At 47.1% G+C, this 15586-nt stretch overlaps 1 protein-coding gene across 3 annotated transcripts in view; it reads right to left on the bottom strand.

The window, feature by feature from the left end:
- LOC137414258 (uncharacterized) overlaps positions 1-15586 on the bottom strand; it is a 201566-nt gene that overhangs the window by 79281 nt on the left and 106699 nt on the right. For all 3 annotated transcript variants that reach the window (XM_078771595.1, XM_078771594.1, XM_078771596.1), the window contains one exon: positions 9903-9970. In XM_078771595.1, coding sequence (XP_078627721.1) covers positions 9903-9970 — 68 coding nt within the window. The remainder of the gene's footprint in view (positions 1-9902; positions 9971-15586) is intronic.

Raw genomic sequence — 15586 nt, 5'->3', positions numbered from 1 at the left:
ACCGTGACTTTTAGGGATCAGAAGACTACAGTTCCAAGACAGACTTATCTTCCGGGGGGCCCGAGGCAGACCTCGAGTTTTTAATCCGGGCCTACTTGCGCTTTTTGCAAGAAACCTGGACATTTGATGTCCCAATGTTATGCCCTGAAACGGAAAAATCAGGCGCGGAGTCAGACTAGTACAACTCAGAATGCATTGGCAAATGCGAGAAATCGTCCTTGGAGGACAGTGCCTTGTGAAGGTTCCCATGCCAAAGTTACGGCATCACAGAACGACCTTGTTCAAGAGGTTTACAAACCTTTTATTTCAGAGGGGTTTGTGTCACTGGATGGAGACTTGACTAACCAGAGACCTGTTAGGGTATTGAGGGACACAGGAGCACATCAATATTTGATGCTTGAAGGCATTTTGCCATTGTCAGAGAAGACGGCAACTGGTGTTAGTGTTCTTTTACAGGGGGTTGGTGGCTATGTCAAAGCTCCACTTCATGTCATCCATTTAAAGTCTGATTTGGTGTCAGGACCGGTCACCGTAGGTTTACAAGCCACTCTTCCTGTAGAGGGAGTCTCTTTTATTATCGGGAATGATTTGGCCGGTGGTCAAGTTTCTGGTAACCCGATGTTTGTTGAAAAACCTAGTATGGAAAATAACACTGCACAGTTAGAGCAGGGGACTCCGGGTATCTTTCCATCCTGTGCCGCGACTCGTGCTATGGGTAGGAAGCGCTCTGAAGAGAAGGAGAAGGTACTGACGTCACGCTTTGCACAGACACGTCTTGTCAAGTACCCTGAAACTAAGTGTCAGCACACACAAGTCATGAATGGAGGCAATGTTGGCAAGCTCTTTGTAGGTGGACTGAACTTTGACACAAGTGAAGATGTTCTGGACTCTATCTTTGGTAAATATGGACCACTCTTGGAAGTGCGGCTGATAAAAGACAGGGAGACGCAAAAGTCGAGAGGGTTTGGCTTTGTCACGTTTGAAAACACAAAGGACGCTAAAGATGCAGAAAAGGATTTGAATGGCAAGGATTTGGATGGTCGGACCATAACAGTAGGGAAGGCAGGCCATGGGCGTCGAGGGGGCTACAGAGTAGGAAAACGTGGAGGTAGTTTCAGGGGTGGCTATAGCTCCCGGGGTGGGAGTAGTAGTTTTGGTGGTGGCTGCAGACGAGATTACTATGGAGGCTCCCAGAGTTACGGCAGCTCCCGAAGGGATGATTATCAGGGTAGTGGCCGAGAAGGAGACCGCTATTCACGTGACTACAGCGACAAGTGCTCCAACCGTGATTATTATGAAAGTTAGGAAGAGTTTGAAGCACTGAATGCTGCGGAGCAGCCGAGCCAAGATTCCTACATGGATTAACCGTGAACTCCATGTTCCTAAAGGCGTCCATGTAGTGAATACTTCCAGGCCTCACCACCCAACCACCATGAAACCTGGCTCTCAGCTCGGCCTCCTTCAAAAAGTGCTCTAGATTTGCTTTGTTTTGGATTTTTGATCACAACCCCTTAACCTTCATTCAAAAAATGAAAAATAAAAAATCAGAGGTTGATGAGATGGAGTTTGGCTTTGCAGGAGTTCAACTTGGAAATTGAGCATGTAAAGGGCAGGGACAATGTCGTTGCTGATGCTTTGTCCAGAGTGAACTAACTTTGGAAATCTCTGGAGGTTGTTTGAAGTTTTGTTGCTTTATTTTTGGGATATATTGATTATCGTTGCTCACTGGAATTGATGATTTGGGTGTGAGGGTACTGTTGTTTGTTAAAAGAGTTTTTGCCTGCAAAAAAGTTTTCACTATGTTCAAACTTTCTTTCTTGAGGGGGGGAAGTGTTACGGATTTCGTCACTTCTGTTGTGGTGGTTTTCATCCACTGTAAACATTTCTGATTCCATGTACTATGATTGTTTTCAAAAGGTTTATTGTTTATGAACTGTTGTCAAAAGGTGAAAAAGCTAATGTTAAAAGAAATCGGAAACCGGATTGGGAACCGGACGACGAAGAGGAAGAGAAGAAAAAGAAGGTGGAGCGAGTGAGTCAGACAAGAAAGCCGAGCTGCTCTGAGTTCTGAAGCGAAAGTTGTCCAACGGGAGTCACTCGCGAACTTTCGGGTTTCCCGGGAAAGGGATTCCTGCGACAGAATTGTCATCGCTGTGACCGATCAACCTGCGTGTCAGGTTTTTGGCGGTGGATTCCGAAGAGAATCATCGAAGGGCCGTTACGTCTCAAGAACGGGCCGTCGGCCATTTTGACTTGCACGCTTTGCGCGTCGAGCAAGGTTTCTTTGCTTTGTCAGCCGTTTTTTTTTTTTGTTTTTTTTTTTGTATACTGAATCGAGGCTCGTGAAAGAGCTAACATTTATTTCACAAACAAATCAACCAGACAAACAAAATATACAAAAAGAAGGAGCGGAAGACAAGATGGGGAGAGAAGGGGAAGCACACAACCACAACATTTGAGAGCAGGGAGAAGTGTGGGAGGGAGAGGGCTTGGGGGGAAGAGGCGTGGGAAGGGGGGGGGGGGGGGGGGAGAGGTATAAAACACAAGGGGACCGAAATTAGCGGGGGTAGAAAAGATCAAGGTTTTGGATGGGGGAGGATAAGAGATGGTGGTGAACAGCTGTTTTAAAGACCTGGAGGGTGGAGTGGGATTGAAGAGAGTGAGGGAGTTTGTTCCAGAGGCGGGAGAAAAGAGGAATGAAGGAGTGAAGGTGAGCAGAAAGTCTTGATTTTGGCAGTTTAACCATAAGAGGGTTGCAGGCAGATCTTGTGTGACCTGTAGGAATATTTGGGGGACAGAGCCCAGAGAGAGCTGGGGGGGCAAGGCCAGAGAGGAGTCGGTAGAAGACGGAAAAACCACCAACCTGCCTGCGGTGAGTGAGTGAAAGGCCCTTGGAGTTAGCTTCATCGCGGGAGATTCCAATGATTCTGAACGCTTTGGTTTCAACAGCGTGAAGACGAGCTAGGTGTGAGGCAGGAGCACCAGACCAGAGGGGAGAGCAGTATTCCATAGAGCTGCGGATGAAAGCCTTGTATGTGGTGAGGAGCTCAGGTGTGCCAAGGAAGGACTTCGCACGATGGAGGATGCCCAGTCGGCGACTGGCTTTGGAGGCCAGATTTGAAATGTGGTTTTCCCAGGAAAGATCATGGCAAATAGTGAGACCCAAAAGCTTGAGTGACAGAACTTCTTGGAGAGGATTATTCAGAAAGTGGATGGGAGGGTTGTCCAGTCGGTCTTTTCGGAGAGACATCGTAAGAGTGTGAGATTTATCGGGATTGAAAGACATGTTCCATTTGTTTGCCCAGTCTGTGATTTTGTCCAGGTCTGCAGAGAGTGAGGAGGCTGCAGACTGCCGATCTGAGGGATGAGGAATGGAGCGACAGAGAGTAGAGTCGTCAGCAAAGAGATAGAAAGGATTTTCAAGAGAGTCAGAGAGATCATTGATGAAGACCAGAAAAAGCACAGGGCCCAGAACACGACCTTGGGGAACTCCAGCCTGAACAGGAAGAGGAGATGAGAGAAACCCATTCAGGGCCACACGTTGACTACGACCAGAGAGGAAGTCCGCCAGCCATGCGTGGAGATTTCCATGGATACCAAAGGAGGAGAGTTTGGTGAGCAGAGCAGGGTGGCAGACCGTATCGAAGGCACGTGAAATGTCAAGGGAGACAGCTGTAATTTCCTGTTTGGCGTTGAGGACCTCCATCCATTGTTGAGAAAGCAGAAGCAGCATGTCCAGAGTAGAGTGACCAGGTCTGAAACCAAATTGATGATCAGAGATCAAGCCATTGGAGAAGGGGTAAGATTTCATATCTGAAGCAATGATGGATTCCATGACTTTGCTGATAATTGGGTGAAGGCTGATTGGTCTGTAGTTGCTAGGATCTGTTTTTGCACCTTTTTTGTGCAAAGCGGTGATGTTGGCTGATTTCCAAGCAGATGGCAGATGACCTTGAGCAAAAGAGAGGGTGAAGAGAACAGAAAGAGGGAGTGAAAGAGCGGAAGAACATGATTTTAGGACCCGTGGGCTGATGCCGTCAGGACCAGTTGCAGAATCAGAGTCGAGGGTTGACAGAAACTTTTCCACCTTGTCAGGAGGAAAGGACACAGAGTCCAGGAGCAGCTGGGTACGACTGGGTACGGTGGGTACAGAGAGGGATGGGTTTGGGACACAATATTTAGAGGCAAACACAGAGTTGAGGCATTCAGCTTTTTCACGTGCGGAGTCAGCCGTTAAGCCGTTTGAGGTGAGGGAGGGGATGGAGGGGGAACAAACACCAGAAACAGATTTGACCAGACGCCACCAGGATTTGGAAGAGGGAGACAGATAAGAGAGTTCGGTCTTGAGAACGGTGAGATATTGTTTCCTGGCTCTCCTGAGGGTGGACACACACTTGTTTCGGGCTTTGTGAAAGGAAATGAGATTTCCTTCCGTTGGATTTGTTTTCCAGGAGACGAAAGCAAGTTGTTTCAGGGCAACAGCCTCACCACAAGATTCCGTGTACCATGGACGGGAGGAAAGGTATGACAACTGAAGACGAGATGGGATAAATCTGTGCATGAGAGAGAGCAATTTACTTTGAAAGAATTCCCAGGATGAGTTGATGTCAGAGGCGGTGGAGATGGGAGCCCAGTCCAGATGATTGATGGCTGCTTGAAGACCGTGCCAGTTGGCCTGAGTGAAATGCCAGACTCGTCGACGCTGAGGAGGCTCTCTGAGAATGGTCAGAGAGATGTCCACTTTGACAAGCACATGATCAGATGAGCCGATTGGAGCAGAAGAAGAGCAGCAGACATTTTCAGGGAAGTTAGTCATAACCAAATCCAGAAGAGAAGATGCTCCGTTGACTGAGATCCGGGTCGGGAAATTGACAGATTGTGTCAGTCCCAGTGAGTCACAGAAGTCCTTTGCTGAAGAGCCATGGCTGGTGAGAGAGGTACCCACACCCAGCCAACTGGCATGGTGACAATTGAAATCACCACATATGAGGAAGAGAGAGTTGGGATGGGTAGATAGAAGTTGGTCCATATTATCAGACAGCGAGATGTAGATGGAGTCATCACTGTTTGGTGGACGGTACAACACACATATGAACAAAAGGTGGGAGCGAAGGGGAAGCCGTAGCCAAAGGTATTCCTGGGGGTGAGGTGGAGAGAGGGCAGTGGAGGGCGAGTGAGGAAGAGTTTTTTATAAAGATAGCAACCCCACCTCCAGGACGAGGCTCAGGTCTATCATACCGGAGGAGGGAGTAACCTGGGAGAGATACCAAGGCATCAGAGACATCATGAAGGAGGAAAGTTTCTGTTAAGCAGATCACGTCTGGTTTGTCAGAAGCAACCTGTATGGAGAGATCAGTCAAGTTTGAGCGAAGGCCCCGGATGTTTGAGGTCCATACCGTTAATGAAGAAGAAGGGGGAGCATCGGGTACAGAACAGGGGGGTGGGAGGGGTAGGGTAAGATGTGGAAGAGGAGGAAGAGGTAGGGAGAGCTGTTGAAGGTGTGTCAGAGATTTCAGAGATTTCAGAATAGCTTGGAGAAAGGGAAGAATGGGGCGGACAAAAGGTTTGATGGAGATTGGGTGAGGCACAGTGAGGTGTTATTTGAGGAGGGGGAAGAGTGAGGCAGAAGGTTGGGGGAGATGAAGGTGAAAGTTGGAAGGGGGAAGAAGCAGGGAGGATGCTTTGAGGAGGAGGGGTGAGAGGGGAGTCTAGGAGGGGAGGAGCGAGGGAGAGTCTCGGAGGGGAGGGGTGTGGGGGGAGTTTAGGAGGGAGGGGAGGGAAGGGGCAAGGGGGGAGATTTGAAAGGGATGGGTGATGGGGAGGATTTGGAGGGGAGGGGTGATGGGGAAGTTTTGGAGGGGAGGGGGGATGGGGAAGTTTTGGAGGGAAGGGGGGATGGGGAAGATTTGGAGGGGAGGGGTGAGATTGGATTTTGAAAAGTGTACGATTCATGGGAAACGAACATTTTCTGCAAAATGAGTTTGAGACCTTCGAGTCAAAAATACGTTTGAGGACGCTGAAGGAGGGGTGGAGTTCTGGATAGTTTAGGGAATGTAGAAAAGAGGAACTGTAAGAGATGGTATTATATATATTTTTTGGAGTGAATAGATTTGGTGAGCAAGACGAAAGCATCCTTTTGTAGGAGAAGAAGAAAAAGGTGTTATAATATATGAGAAAATAGTTGTTCAAGGGAGAGATTATACATTTCTAACCACGTGATCGCGAACAACGTGAACGAAGAACGAACGAACAAATAAGAACAACAAATAAACGAATAAGACCTGAGAAGGAAATATTTTTTTTGAGTAGAGATATACACTTTCAGACGTATCTGGTGTGGGTGTGTGTAACGTGGCTTTTGATTGGAAAATCTGCGTGTCGCCGACTGTGAGCAGTGAAACGTCCATACCCGAGGGTGTGATTTCTCAGTCGCCTGGAGGGCACCTTTGGATTTCCCTGTCGCCTTGAGGGCGCCTTTGTGCAGCTTTGGCTGTGTGACTGTGTGACTGTTCTTGCCATCCGAACGGGATTCTGGTCTCGAATGGACATCGTTCTGGCGATCGCTGGAGCGAATCAACTTGGGTTTAAGGCCGGGAAAGAGACATTGGGAATGTTCTTGTTTCACTCACTTGGAGCACACTGAGTTATATATTACAAAACTGATGGTACCATCAAAGGATATATCTTGATTGTACTTTTGATTCCTATTATTGTTGTACTGTTATTCTTGTGTGATCTTAATACAATATTTGTTTGTGAGTAACAATTGGTGTGGCTTCACCATTGATCTTTGACATACAGAATAACACATTTTTCTGCCGTGACTCCTCTCGGGGCTCGGAGGTACACCGTGACCAGGGGGTCGGGGAGAAGCACGTAACAATCAGGTTCTTGTGGTCAAATGCTGTCTTTGGTTTTCGCCAAACATGTCTTCTGGTACTGTGGCCAAATAGCTCTACCTTTGACTCATCTGTCCAGAGCACATTGTTCCAGAAGTGCTGGTCTTTGCCTAGGTGTTCATTGGCAAACTTTAGTCTTGCCCTGATGTTCTTTCTGGACTGCAAAGGTTTCCTCCTGGCACACCTCCCATGTAGATCAAATTTGTGCAGCCTCTTTCTAATGGTAGACTCGTGCACTTTGACATCAACAGTGGCAAGAGCAACCTGTAGGTCCCGTGATGACATTCTGGGGTTCTTAGAGACTTCTTTCAGCATCTTGCGGTCTGCTCTCGGGCTGAACTTGCTTGGGTGTCCTGGCCTGAACAAGTTGGCAGTTGTTTGGAATCTTCTCCACTTGCAGATGATCTTCCGGACAGTCGAATGATTGATTTCAAATTGTTTGGAGATCTTTTTAAATCCCTTCCCAGCCTCGTAGGCATCTATAACCTTCTTTCTGAAGGCCTCAGAGAACTCTTTTGATCTAGGCATGGTGACGCTGCACACTTCAACAACAAAGAGTAAACCAAACTAAATGTCTGAGGTTTAAATAAGACAGGTTCCTCCAAGATCCTCTCTAATGATGTTCTAATCATTTGCACCTGAGCTGGTGCACCTGATTCTAATTTTAGGTATTTGAAGTGGTGATAAATGTAGGGGTGTACTTACTTTTTCCACATTCGAAATTTGCATTTATGTTTATTTAAATTATACATTGGACTACAAAATGTAAATGTTTCATGATATTTGTTATGTTATATCACCTTTAAATATCAATATTGTTGAAATGAAGATCAAATAGCTGTATGTTGAAATATGTTGAAAAAGTCAAAACTTTACATGGGGTGTACTTACTTTTTCACGTGACTGTATATACATATCCATACATCCATACATATACACTACCGGTCAAAAGTTTTAGAACACCTCAATTTTTCCAGTTTTTATTGAAATTTACACCGTTTAATGTCCAGTGAATAACCTGAAATGGTACAAAGGTAAGCAGTAAACTGCTTGAGGTTAAAAAAAAGTTTAGGTTAGCAAAAACGGGAAAATAATGTAAATTGCACAGTTATATTGTAAAAAAAGGCCTTCTTCAGCGAACAAGTAATGGGTTAAAAACTTACAGCTGTTCTGCAGCAATGGAAGTAAATTAAGCCTTGAAAGTTGATGCAAACAATTCCTACAGGTGTCCCAACCTCTGCTGATTACTTGATTACAAACCCCCTGTCTGTATGAAAGCAGTATTGGAACAGACTGTTATTACACCCTCTGAAGCATTATTTGGACAATATTGCACTGCAGGAAGTAGTATATTGGAAACTGGAGGAAACTCTGACAGGAAGAGGTCTGGCAGACACAAAGCCACAACAGAATCAGAAGACAAGTTTCTGAGAGTCAACAGCTTGCGTGATAGGCGGCTCACAGGACAACAGCTTCAAGCACAGCTTAGCACTGGTCGAAGTAAGCAAGTCTCAGTTTCAACTGTGAAGAGAAGACTTCGAGCTGCAGGTTTGACAGGTCGAGTGGCAGTAAGAAAGCCATCGCTAAGATGGCAAAATAAGAAAAAGAGGCTTGCCTGGGCCATGAAGCACCACCAGTGGACTACTGAAGAAGGTCTTATGGACCAATGAATCAAAATTTGAAATCTTTGGCTCATCACGTAGGGTTTTTGTACGCCGTCGAGGATGGTTCCTCAGTGTGTGACACCAACTGTCAAACATGGAGGAGGCGTGATGGTTTGGGTCTCCTTTGTTGGATCCAGAGTCGGCGACTAGCACAGAGTGACTGGCACCCTGAACCAAAAGGGCTACCACAGCATTTTGCAGCGCCATACAATACCCTCTGGTATACGCCTAGTTGGTCAGGGGTTCATCCTACAGCAAGATAATGACCCTAAACACACCTCCATGTTATGTCAAAACTACCTTTGAGGAAAAGAACAAGACTGTAGGCTTCAAATCATGGAATGGCCAGTACAGTGTCCAGACTTAAAACCCCATCGAGCTGGTTTGGGATGAACTGGACAGAAGGGTGAAAGCAAAGCAACCTACAAGTGCAACACATTTGTGGGAACTTCTGCAACAGTGTTGGGAAGAACTTCCCGAACAATATTTGATTTCCATTGTAGAAAGAATGTCACGAGTGTGTTCAGTGGTTATATCTGCAAAAGGTGGCTACTTTGCTGAGTCAAAAATTTAAATTAAATTTTGTGAAACAAAATGATTCTATGATTTCTTTTTTTTTAATCTCCAATTGTTTATTTGTTCTACGCTTAATTTCAGAGTACATTGAGATATGAAACTGCGTAAATTTCAATAAAAACTGGAAAAATTGAGGTGTTCTAAAACTTTAGCCCGGTAGTGTATAAACATACATATTGTCACGTCCACAGCTGTTTACCACCAAGCCTTGGACGGATGAGCCGAACCGGCTTTAACTCCCAAGGCGATCTCCAATTATGGCGGTTATTGATGCGCGCAGGGCTGAAGAACCACGAAGCGTTTATCCTCGCGGACACATGGGTTTATTCTGAAACCCACACAGAACGATACAACAAAAAGGTAACAATAATTATTTCCAATAATTAAGGCATGGAATGAAAATAAAGAAAGTAAATGCCGAGGTAAAAATGCTAAGGTGAGGATCCTCCATACAGGCACAAACACGCACACAGGGTGAGTCTGATCAGTGATCAGACAAATGCCAGGTGTGCACACCAGTTAATTGGTTTTAAGTTTCTAACCTGAAGTTATAAGAGGAGAAACGGAATTGGTTTTAATTAAAAGTTGAAGTTTTCACCTGAAGACAGAACCTTAAAAAGGTGCGTAAAAAATGCAGTTAATCAACAGAAGGAAACACGAGAAAGGTGCATAATGTACAGGTAAGGACAAGCTCACTTGGAAGCCATTTCACTTTCACTTTCTCACATGTTAACTCATTCGCACGTTTCCCACCTTGACCCACCTTGCGATTGTGCAGAAGGCGAGAAGTCAAAGCGGAGGTGGTAGGTGCTGAAGTTGTGTGCTCCGGCTCTGCGATTGGTCAAATGAGACGAGGAATGTTAGTCATGCTGTGTTTGATTAACATTTACACCATACCATAACATCATTCATCGACCTAATCTCGTGCAAATCAACCACTCCATTTCAGTCATACCGAGCAATCTGCAAAATATTCAAACATTTGGGGACAATTAAAACATTGCAACTACACCAAACTCAATTAGGCCCACCAGAAGCACCCGCTCCAAAAGGGAGTGCCCAGGGGGACTGATGAGTGTCTCGTTATTACCTGCATCACCGAAGGTGGACGGAGCTTATGCATTCACAAGTTTGTCTGTGAACAGGATATCTAAAAAGGTGTGAACAGATTCGGATGAAACTTGGTGGCCAGGTTGGTTGTGTGACAAGGAAAAAAATGATTCGACTTGGTGAAGATCCAGATCCAGATACTTCTTACTTAAGTGATTACTGATACTGATTAAGTGATTAAGTGATACTTAAGTGATTCTTCACCATTGAGAGATTGAGCCCCAACATTGATTATATAGCACGACATCTCGAAAAGTTGAGGTCGGATTCAGACGAAACAAGAGTTAAATAGTTGACATGAAGAGCAAGCTCATTATTCGATTTTGGTTAAAAGGCAACAAACACAGCCATTTGTAAAATGTAATTATATTGATTTTTGAGTGATAAACAAAGAACAAAACGTGGTTTATTATTTGAATAATTTATGAGGTGTTGAGTACCACCTCTAAAAATTGCGATGGTCATGACGTCATAGATGATGTAATCAAAGGCGAGGTTGTCTCAGCACGCAACGGATAATGGCCACACAACTCGCTTCAGCCTCGTCAGAAAATGAATTTGACGAAGATGTTTCTGATCAAGAATCCTCTGATAGTCAAAATCATAATAAAACACCCTTCAGCAAAACTATCCTTGAGATGACGTAGCGGGTCATGTGAGTAATCAAATCGCCGTTTTTATTTAGGGGGAAAGGCCAATCGAGCGTAAAAGGACAACAGAAAACATTAATATCTTCATTCCAAGATATTTATTCAAAAGAAGAACAATGATCAAATGTTAAGTGAAGCCATATCAATTAATCATACTAAAATACGCAATTTGGTGTCTGTCTGTCTGCCTGACGATTTTTGACCGCGATACACTAAGTCGTTACTCATCCAATCTCAACCAAACTTGACGGGAGGACAAAGGGTCGCATGATGAAGGTTGTCGTGAATTCATTTGACCCCCTCCTCAAGGGGATTTTCCACGCCAATGGGGTTGCATGTTGAGGTGTATATCCATGTTCAAATAGCTTTATCGTGGCGTTTTTCCAATGACACTTCGAATAACAAAACTAATGATAAAAGCATAATATTGTTGCGGTTTTGCCATAAAGGCAAACCCCCGATAGTTAATTGCACGACAACATGTAGCCTGCAGTTGTTAGTTATTTCTTATTGAATGTAAAGATTAGCCCTTTCCCATTGTGTAGTAATAGAGACCAAATATGCGTTGAGGAGGCAGGATTTCAAACCTTCGTGTGGTTAAGGGAAGCCATTACTGAAGAGCAGGAAGGCGTGGCCAGAAGCACAGGCCCACGTGACCAACGTGACCAATGACGGGTCAGAACACGTCGACACCAATGCGACAAACCTCAGCCAATAGGAGCTGTGGAACATTTTGAAGGCATGGGCGGGTGTGATAAAACCCCTACCCATCGGATTTTGACTCCTCTTGGATTTTGCAGCGCAGAGGACACTTCTCTTGGATTTTGCAGCGCAGAGGACACTTCTCTTGGATTTTGCAGCGCAGAGGACACTTCTCTTGCATTTCACCTCGCCGAGGACACCCCTCTTGGATTTTTCTGCGCCACAACCTCCTGCTCTGGACTCTCTTGCTTTTGGCTCCACCAGGCGATTCTCTTGCTTTTGGCTCCACCAGACAACACTGCTCTTGCCTTTGTGCTCTTGCCCAGACCTTTTGCCTTTGTCCTTCGCCAACACTCCTCTCTTGCTTTTTGCATCGATGCCCGACACCCATCGCTCTTCGCTGATCTCTCGCTCTGATCCGGAGGACCTGCAAGCTTTGGCTTCTCCCGCGACTCACCTGAAGCTGGAGCTCGTCTGCCTGCGTTGGAGTTCGTCGTCCAGATACCTCATCCAGGCTGCACGTCCGGATCGAGGATCGAACTGCGCACGCCACATGGCCACTTGCGAGGCAATCCCAGCACGTACATCGATCGGTATGAGAATAACCTGTGTGTCATTCTCTGTGTGTGAGAGTGTGAAGGCGCCTGTGGGGTTTATGATAGGTAAGGAGTTGATAAGGTGCATCTTCGGCTGTTTCTCTGTGCCTTCAAAATAAAAGGCTGTACATTTGGTTACTTTCCAACCTGTTCAGATACGTCTTTTCTCCATTGGCCTAGCATCATCTGAGACCGAATTTGGCTTGAATCAGGTCCATAAATCACGTTAGGTAACGCCGCTTTCTACACTGTGCAAATCCGCTCGGCATTCAATAAAGTGTGGAAGCGAGGGTTCGATCCGCGGTTTCTTCGGTTGCGTGTCTTGAAGGTATTTGGGAATATTTGACCAGCAAACTCTTCGGCGCGTGGCTGGGAGGTTGGCGATCGGATTTGCTTAGCAATCCGTCAATCACGAGTTTAGTCGCTCGTGGTCTGTGGCCTCAGTGGAACCGGAGTTTGTGGGGAAACCGGGCATAAACCCCCCCTTAGTACGTCGACGAACCCGGGATCCGCAACAAAATTGTTGTCAAGGAGTGGGATTTTTGAACGCTCGCAAACAAAATTGGTGTCAGGAGTTTGGGAAATTTGGACCTGGAGTACGCTTCACGTACTGCGAAATTACGAGCGTGTGGAAATTTAGTTTAAAACAAATTAAAAATTAAAGTTAAATTCGGATGACGGCTGGCCAAGAAGAGCAGGTTCTGGTGGGTATACAAAATGTAGAGAATGAGGATAAATTAATGGCCCAGGACACAAACCAACAGATTGACCTTGGAGTTAATCACGGCATGGCAGGGAGTGGAGACAATGGCGGCGGTTCGTGCGCAGGGCCGGCGGCGGAGGCTGAACCCTGAACACGTTGTACAAGCTCGGTTTAACATGGATGCATTCAGTACTCAACTCTGCGCCGCTGTGCAAGCTGGGTTTAACATGAATGTCTTCATGACTGAATTCACAGCATATATGGAAGAGTCGAGATATAAAATGAAAAAATGTATGATCGAATGAGTGATCGGATGGACGCCATGGGAGCGGAAGTTGGGCGTAAGATGAGCGAGGAGTTCGCGGGTGCACGTGACGAGGTAAAGCGGACTTAGATGCGCGCCCAGCGAGGGCTGAAGGAGAGTACGGCCAAACTGACTGGGGGAATGGAAGTATTGACGCGGGAGGTAGAGAAACCGACGAAGGTAGAGTTCGAGCAGGAAATAATAGGGGCGCAGCGGGAAATAACGGAGGTAAAACAGAAGCTGGAGGCGGTGGAAGGAGGAATGATTGAAATTAAAAAGACAGAAGGAGAGACAGGGAATGAATTACGGGAGGAATTGATGGAATATGTGCAAGAGTGGTGCTCGCAGCCTGATGACGTACCTGCTAATCAAATAGAAAGATTGCAGGTTCTTGAAGAGGGCCGGGAGAAGGTGAGTCCCGAGGTGAGTGACGATGATTTCGGGAATGTGTATGGTGCGATCGGGTGTTCGGCTAGCTTGGGAGAAAGGACGGACCCGGGAGTTCGTGCAGGGCCAAGTGTGAGGGGTGCCACTGAGACGGAGTGTGAGAAAGGAGTGTGCGCACCGGGCTGTGAGAGTACGGAGTGGGTGGCGAGATATAATGATGCGGCTCAGGCATCGACGCCGACCGGAGTAGTGCTTAGTGAGACGGGTAGAGTACGCGAGCCCCCGATGGGTGGTGTACCGTGGGGACCGGAGGGGGTCGGTGCTGCGTCGGTGTGGGATTCGTACCTGGAATTTTTCGTACCTGGAATTCGTACCGCAAGGACCAGCATGTGGGATTCGTATCTCCGGCACCCGCACGGTATTGTTAGCGCCGTACCACGGCAAGAGGAATCGGCGGGGTTCGAGGGGAAATTCGGAGATTTGGAGGCAAGCACCTTACCAGGTGAAGTGCTCTAACCGTGGCCGGTTGGGTCATCGTGCGTGGGACCGCAGGGCCCCGCGCAGGGATGGGCCCCGGCACCTGGGACCACCAACTCCACCCCCCTCGGATCGTCCATGCTGACCGGATAAGACCCGATACAGGCGAGCAGGCACCCTCATGGATCGCTCTGGCCTTAGAGGCTGAGGCACAACCGATTACCCCAATAGATGGGGGCTCATCGCTTAGAAGACTGGGGGATTATTGTACCCCCCACGTGGGGGTATGGTGCTGTGACCATTCCCCACGAAGGGGGGCCCATGAGCACTAGTTTAGGGGGATAGCATTGTTAGGCCCATGGAGGGGCCAGCAGTGGTTGCTCCATGGGGGCACCGAAGCAGTAGCTGAGGGAGGGCTAGGATAACGATTAGAGATCTAGCGAGACCATAGGGACTGAGATTTAAGTGGTGACCATGAACAGTAGTGGGGACGTAGAGAGTTTTGTGGTTGCTAACAAAGTAGTGGGGACGTAGAGAGTTTTGTGTTCTGGAGGTGTGCATAGTGTAAAGGGAAGACGAGGGAAGCACGCGTTATAGGGGAAATTAGTTAGATGAATGATGCAGTGTGTAAGTGTGAATTGAATTGTGTTGTGGTGTGCAAATAATTGGTGTGGAATGCATGGTGTAGAATGCATGGTGCGAAGGATTGAATGGGGGGAGTGGAACCCATTCACGGAGGCCCGGCGGGGTAGTTTAAAGTTAGATAGAGGGTGCAGGTAAATGACAACGGATATTGACACCTGTGGTGCTGATTGAGGAAACGGTAGTGCTTTGTGCGGTGCATGAGGCAGTGGAATGGCTGGGCGTGTGGCTTAATTGGTAGTAATAGTTATTGGGGCACTCCGTCACTGGTAGCTCATCGGCCAGGAAAGGCCGCAGGTAGGCTCAGGGAGCCAGTTAGGTTAGCATGTGAGTGGGGTCCGAGGATCGAGAGGAAGGACCCGGGTTGCCCAAAGCCAAGGTGGGCATCAGGGGGTAAGCGCCAGGGAGGGCCTTCCCCATATAGGGTAGTGTGATGAGCAGGCAAGCTCGGGAGGCAGCTCCAGTGAACGGAGGGGTGCAGGTAGGTCGACCTGCTGGTAGAGCCACACGACCCAGCCCCGAAATTGTGCGAGGGTACAGGTAGAAAATTTGTGGGGTTAGACCCAAATTCAGAGGTGCACCACAGTGTGGGCAATGGGAATTCGAGTTCTTGGAACCACATAGTTTAAAGAAGGCCGATTGGCAGGGTACGACCCCGGGGAGATTAAAATGTGTAAATGATGTCAGTTTAGTTAGGATTTTGTGAAGACCCCTTCGCACCATCCACAACCATCCACAAGGGGATGGATTTCGCACCACGGGACTCAATGTTTGATTGGTAAGATGCATCACGACGTGAGTACGAAACATTGTATGTTCATTCCGCCTTTCCTTCCTGGGAGAACCTGGGGGGAGTTGGGGACGAATTTGGAATAA

The sequence above is a fragment of the Myxine glutinosa genome, chromosome 2 (assembly GCF_964187855.1).
Source record: "Myxine glutinosa chromosome 2, kmMyxGlut1.1, whole genome shotgun sequence".
Lineage (NCBI taxonomy): Eukaryota > Metazoa > Chordata > Myxini > Myxiniformes > Myxinidae > Myxine > Myxine glutinosa.
This window is presented reverse-complemented; position numbering and strand designations above follow the sequence as displayed.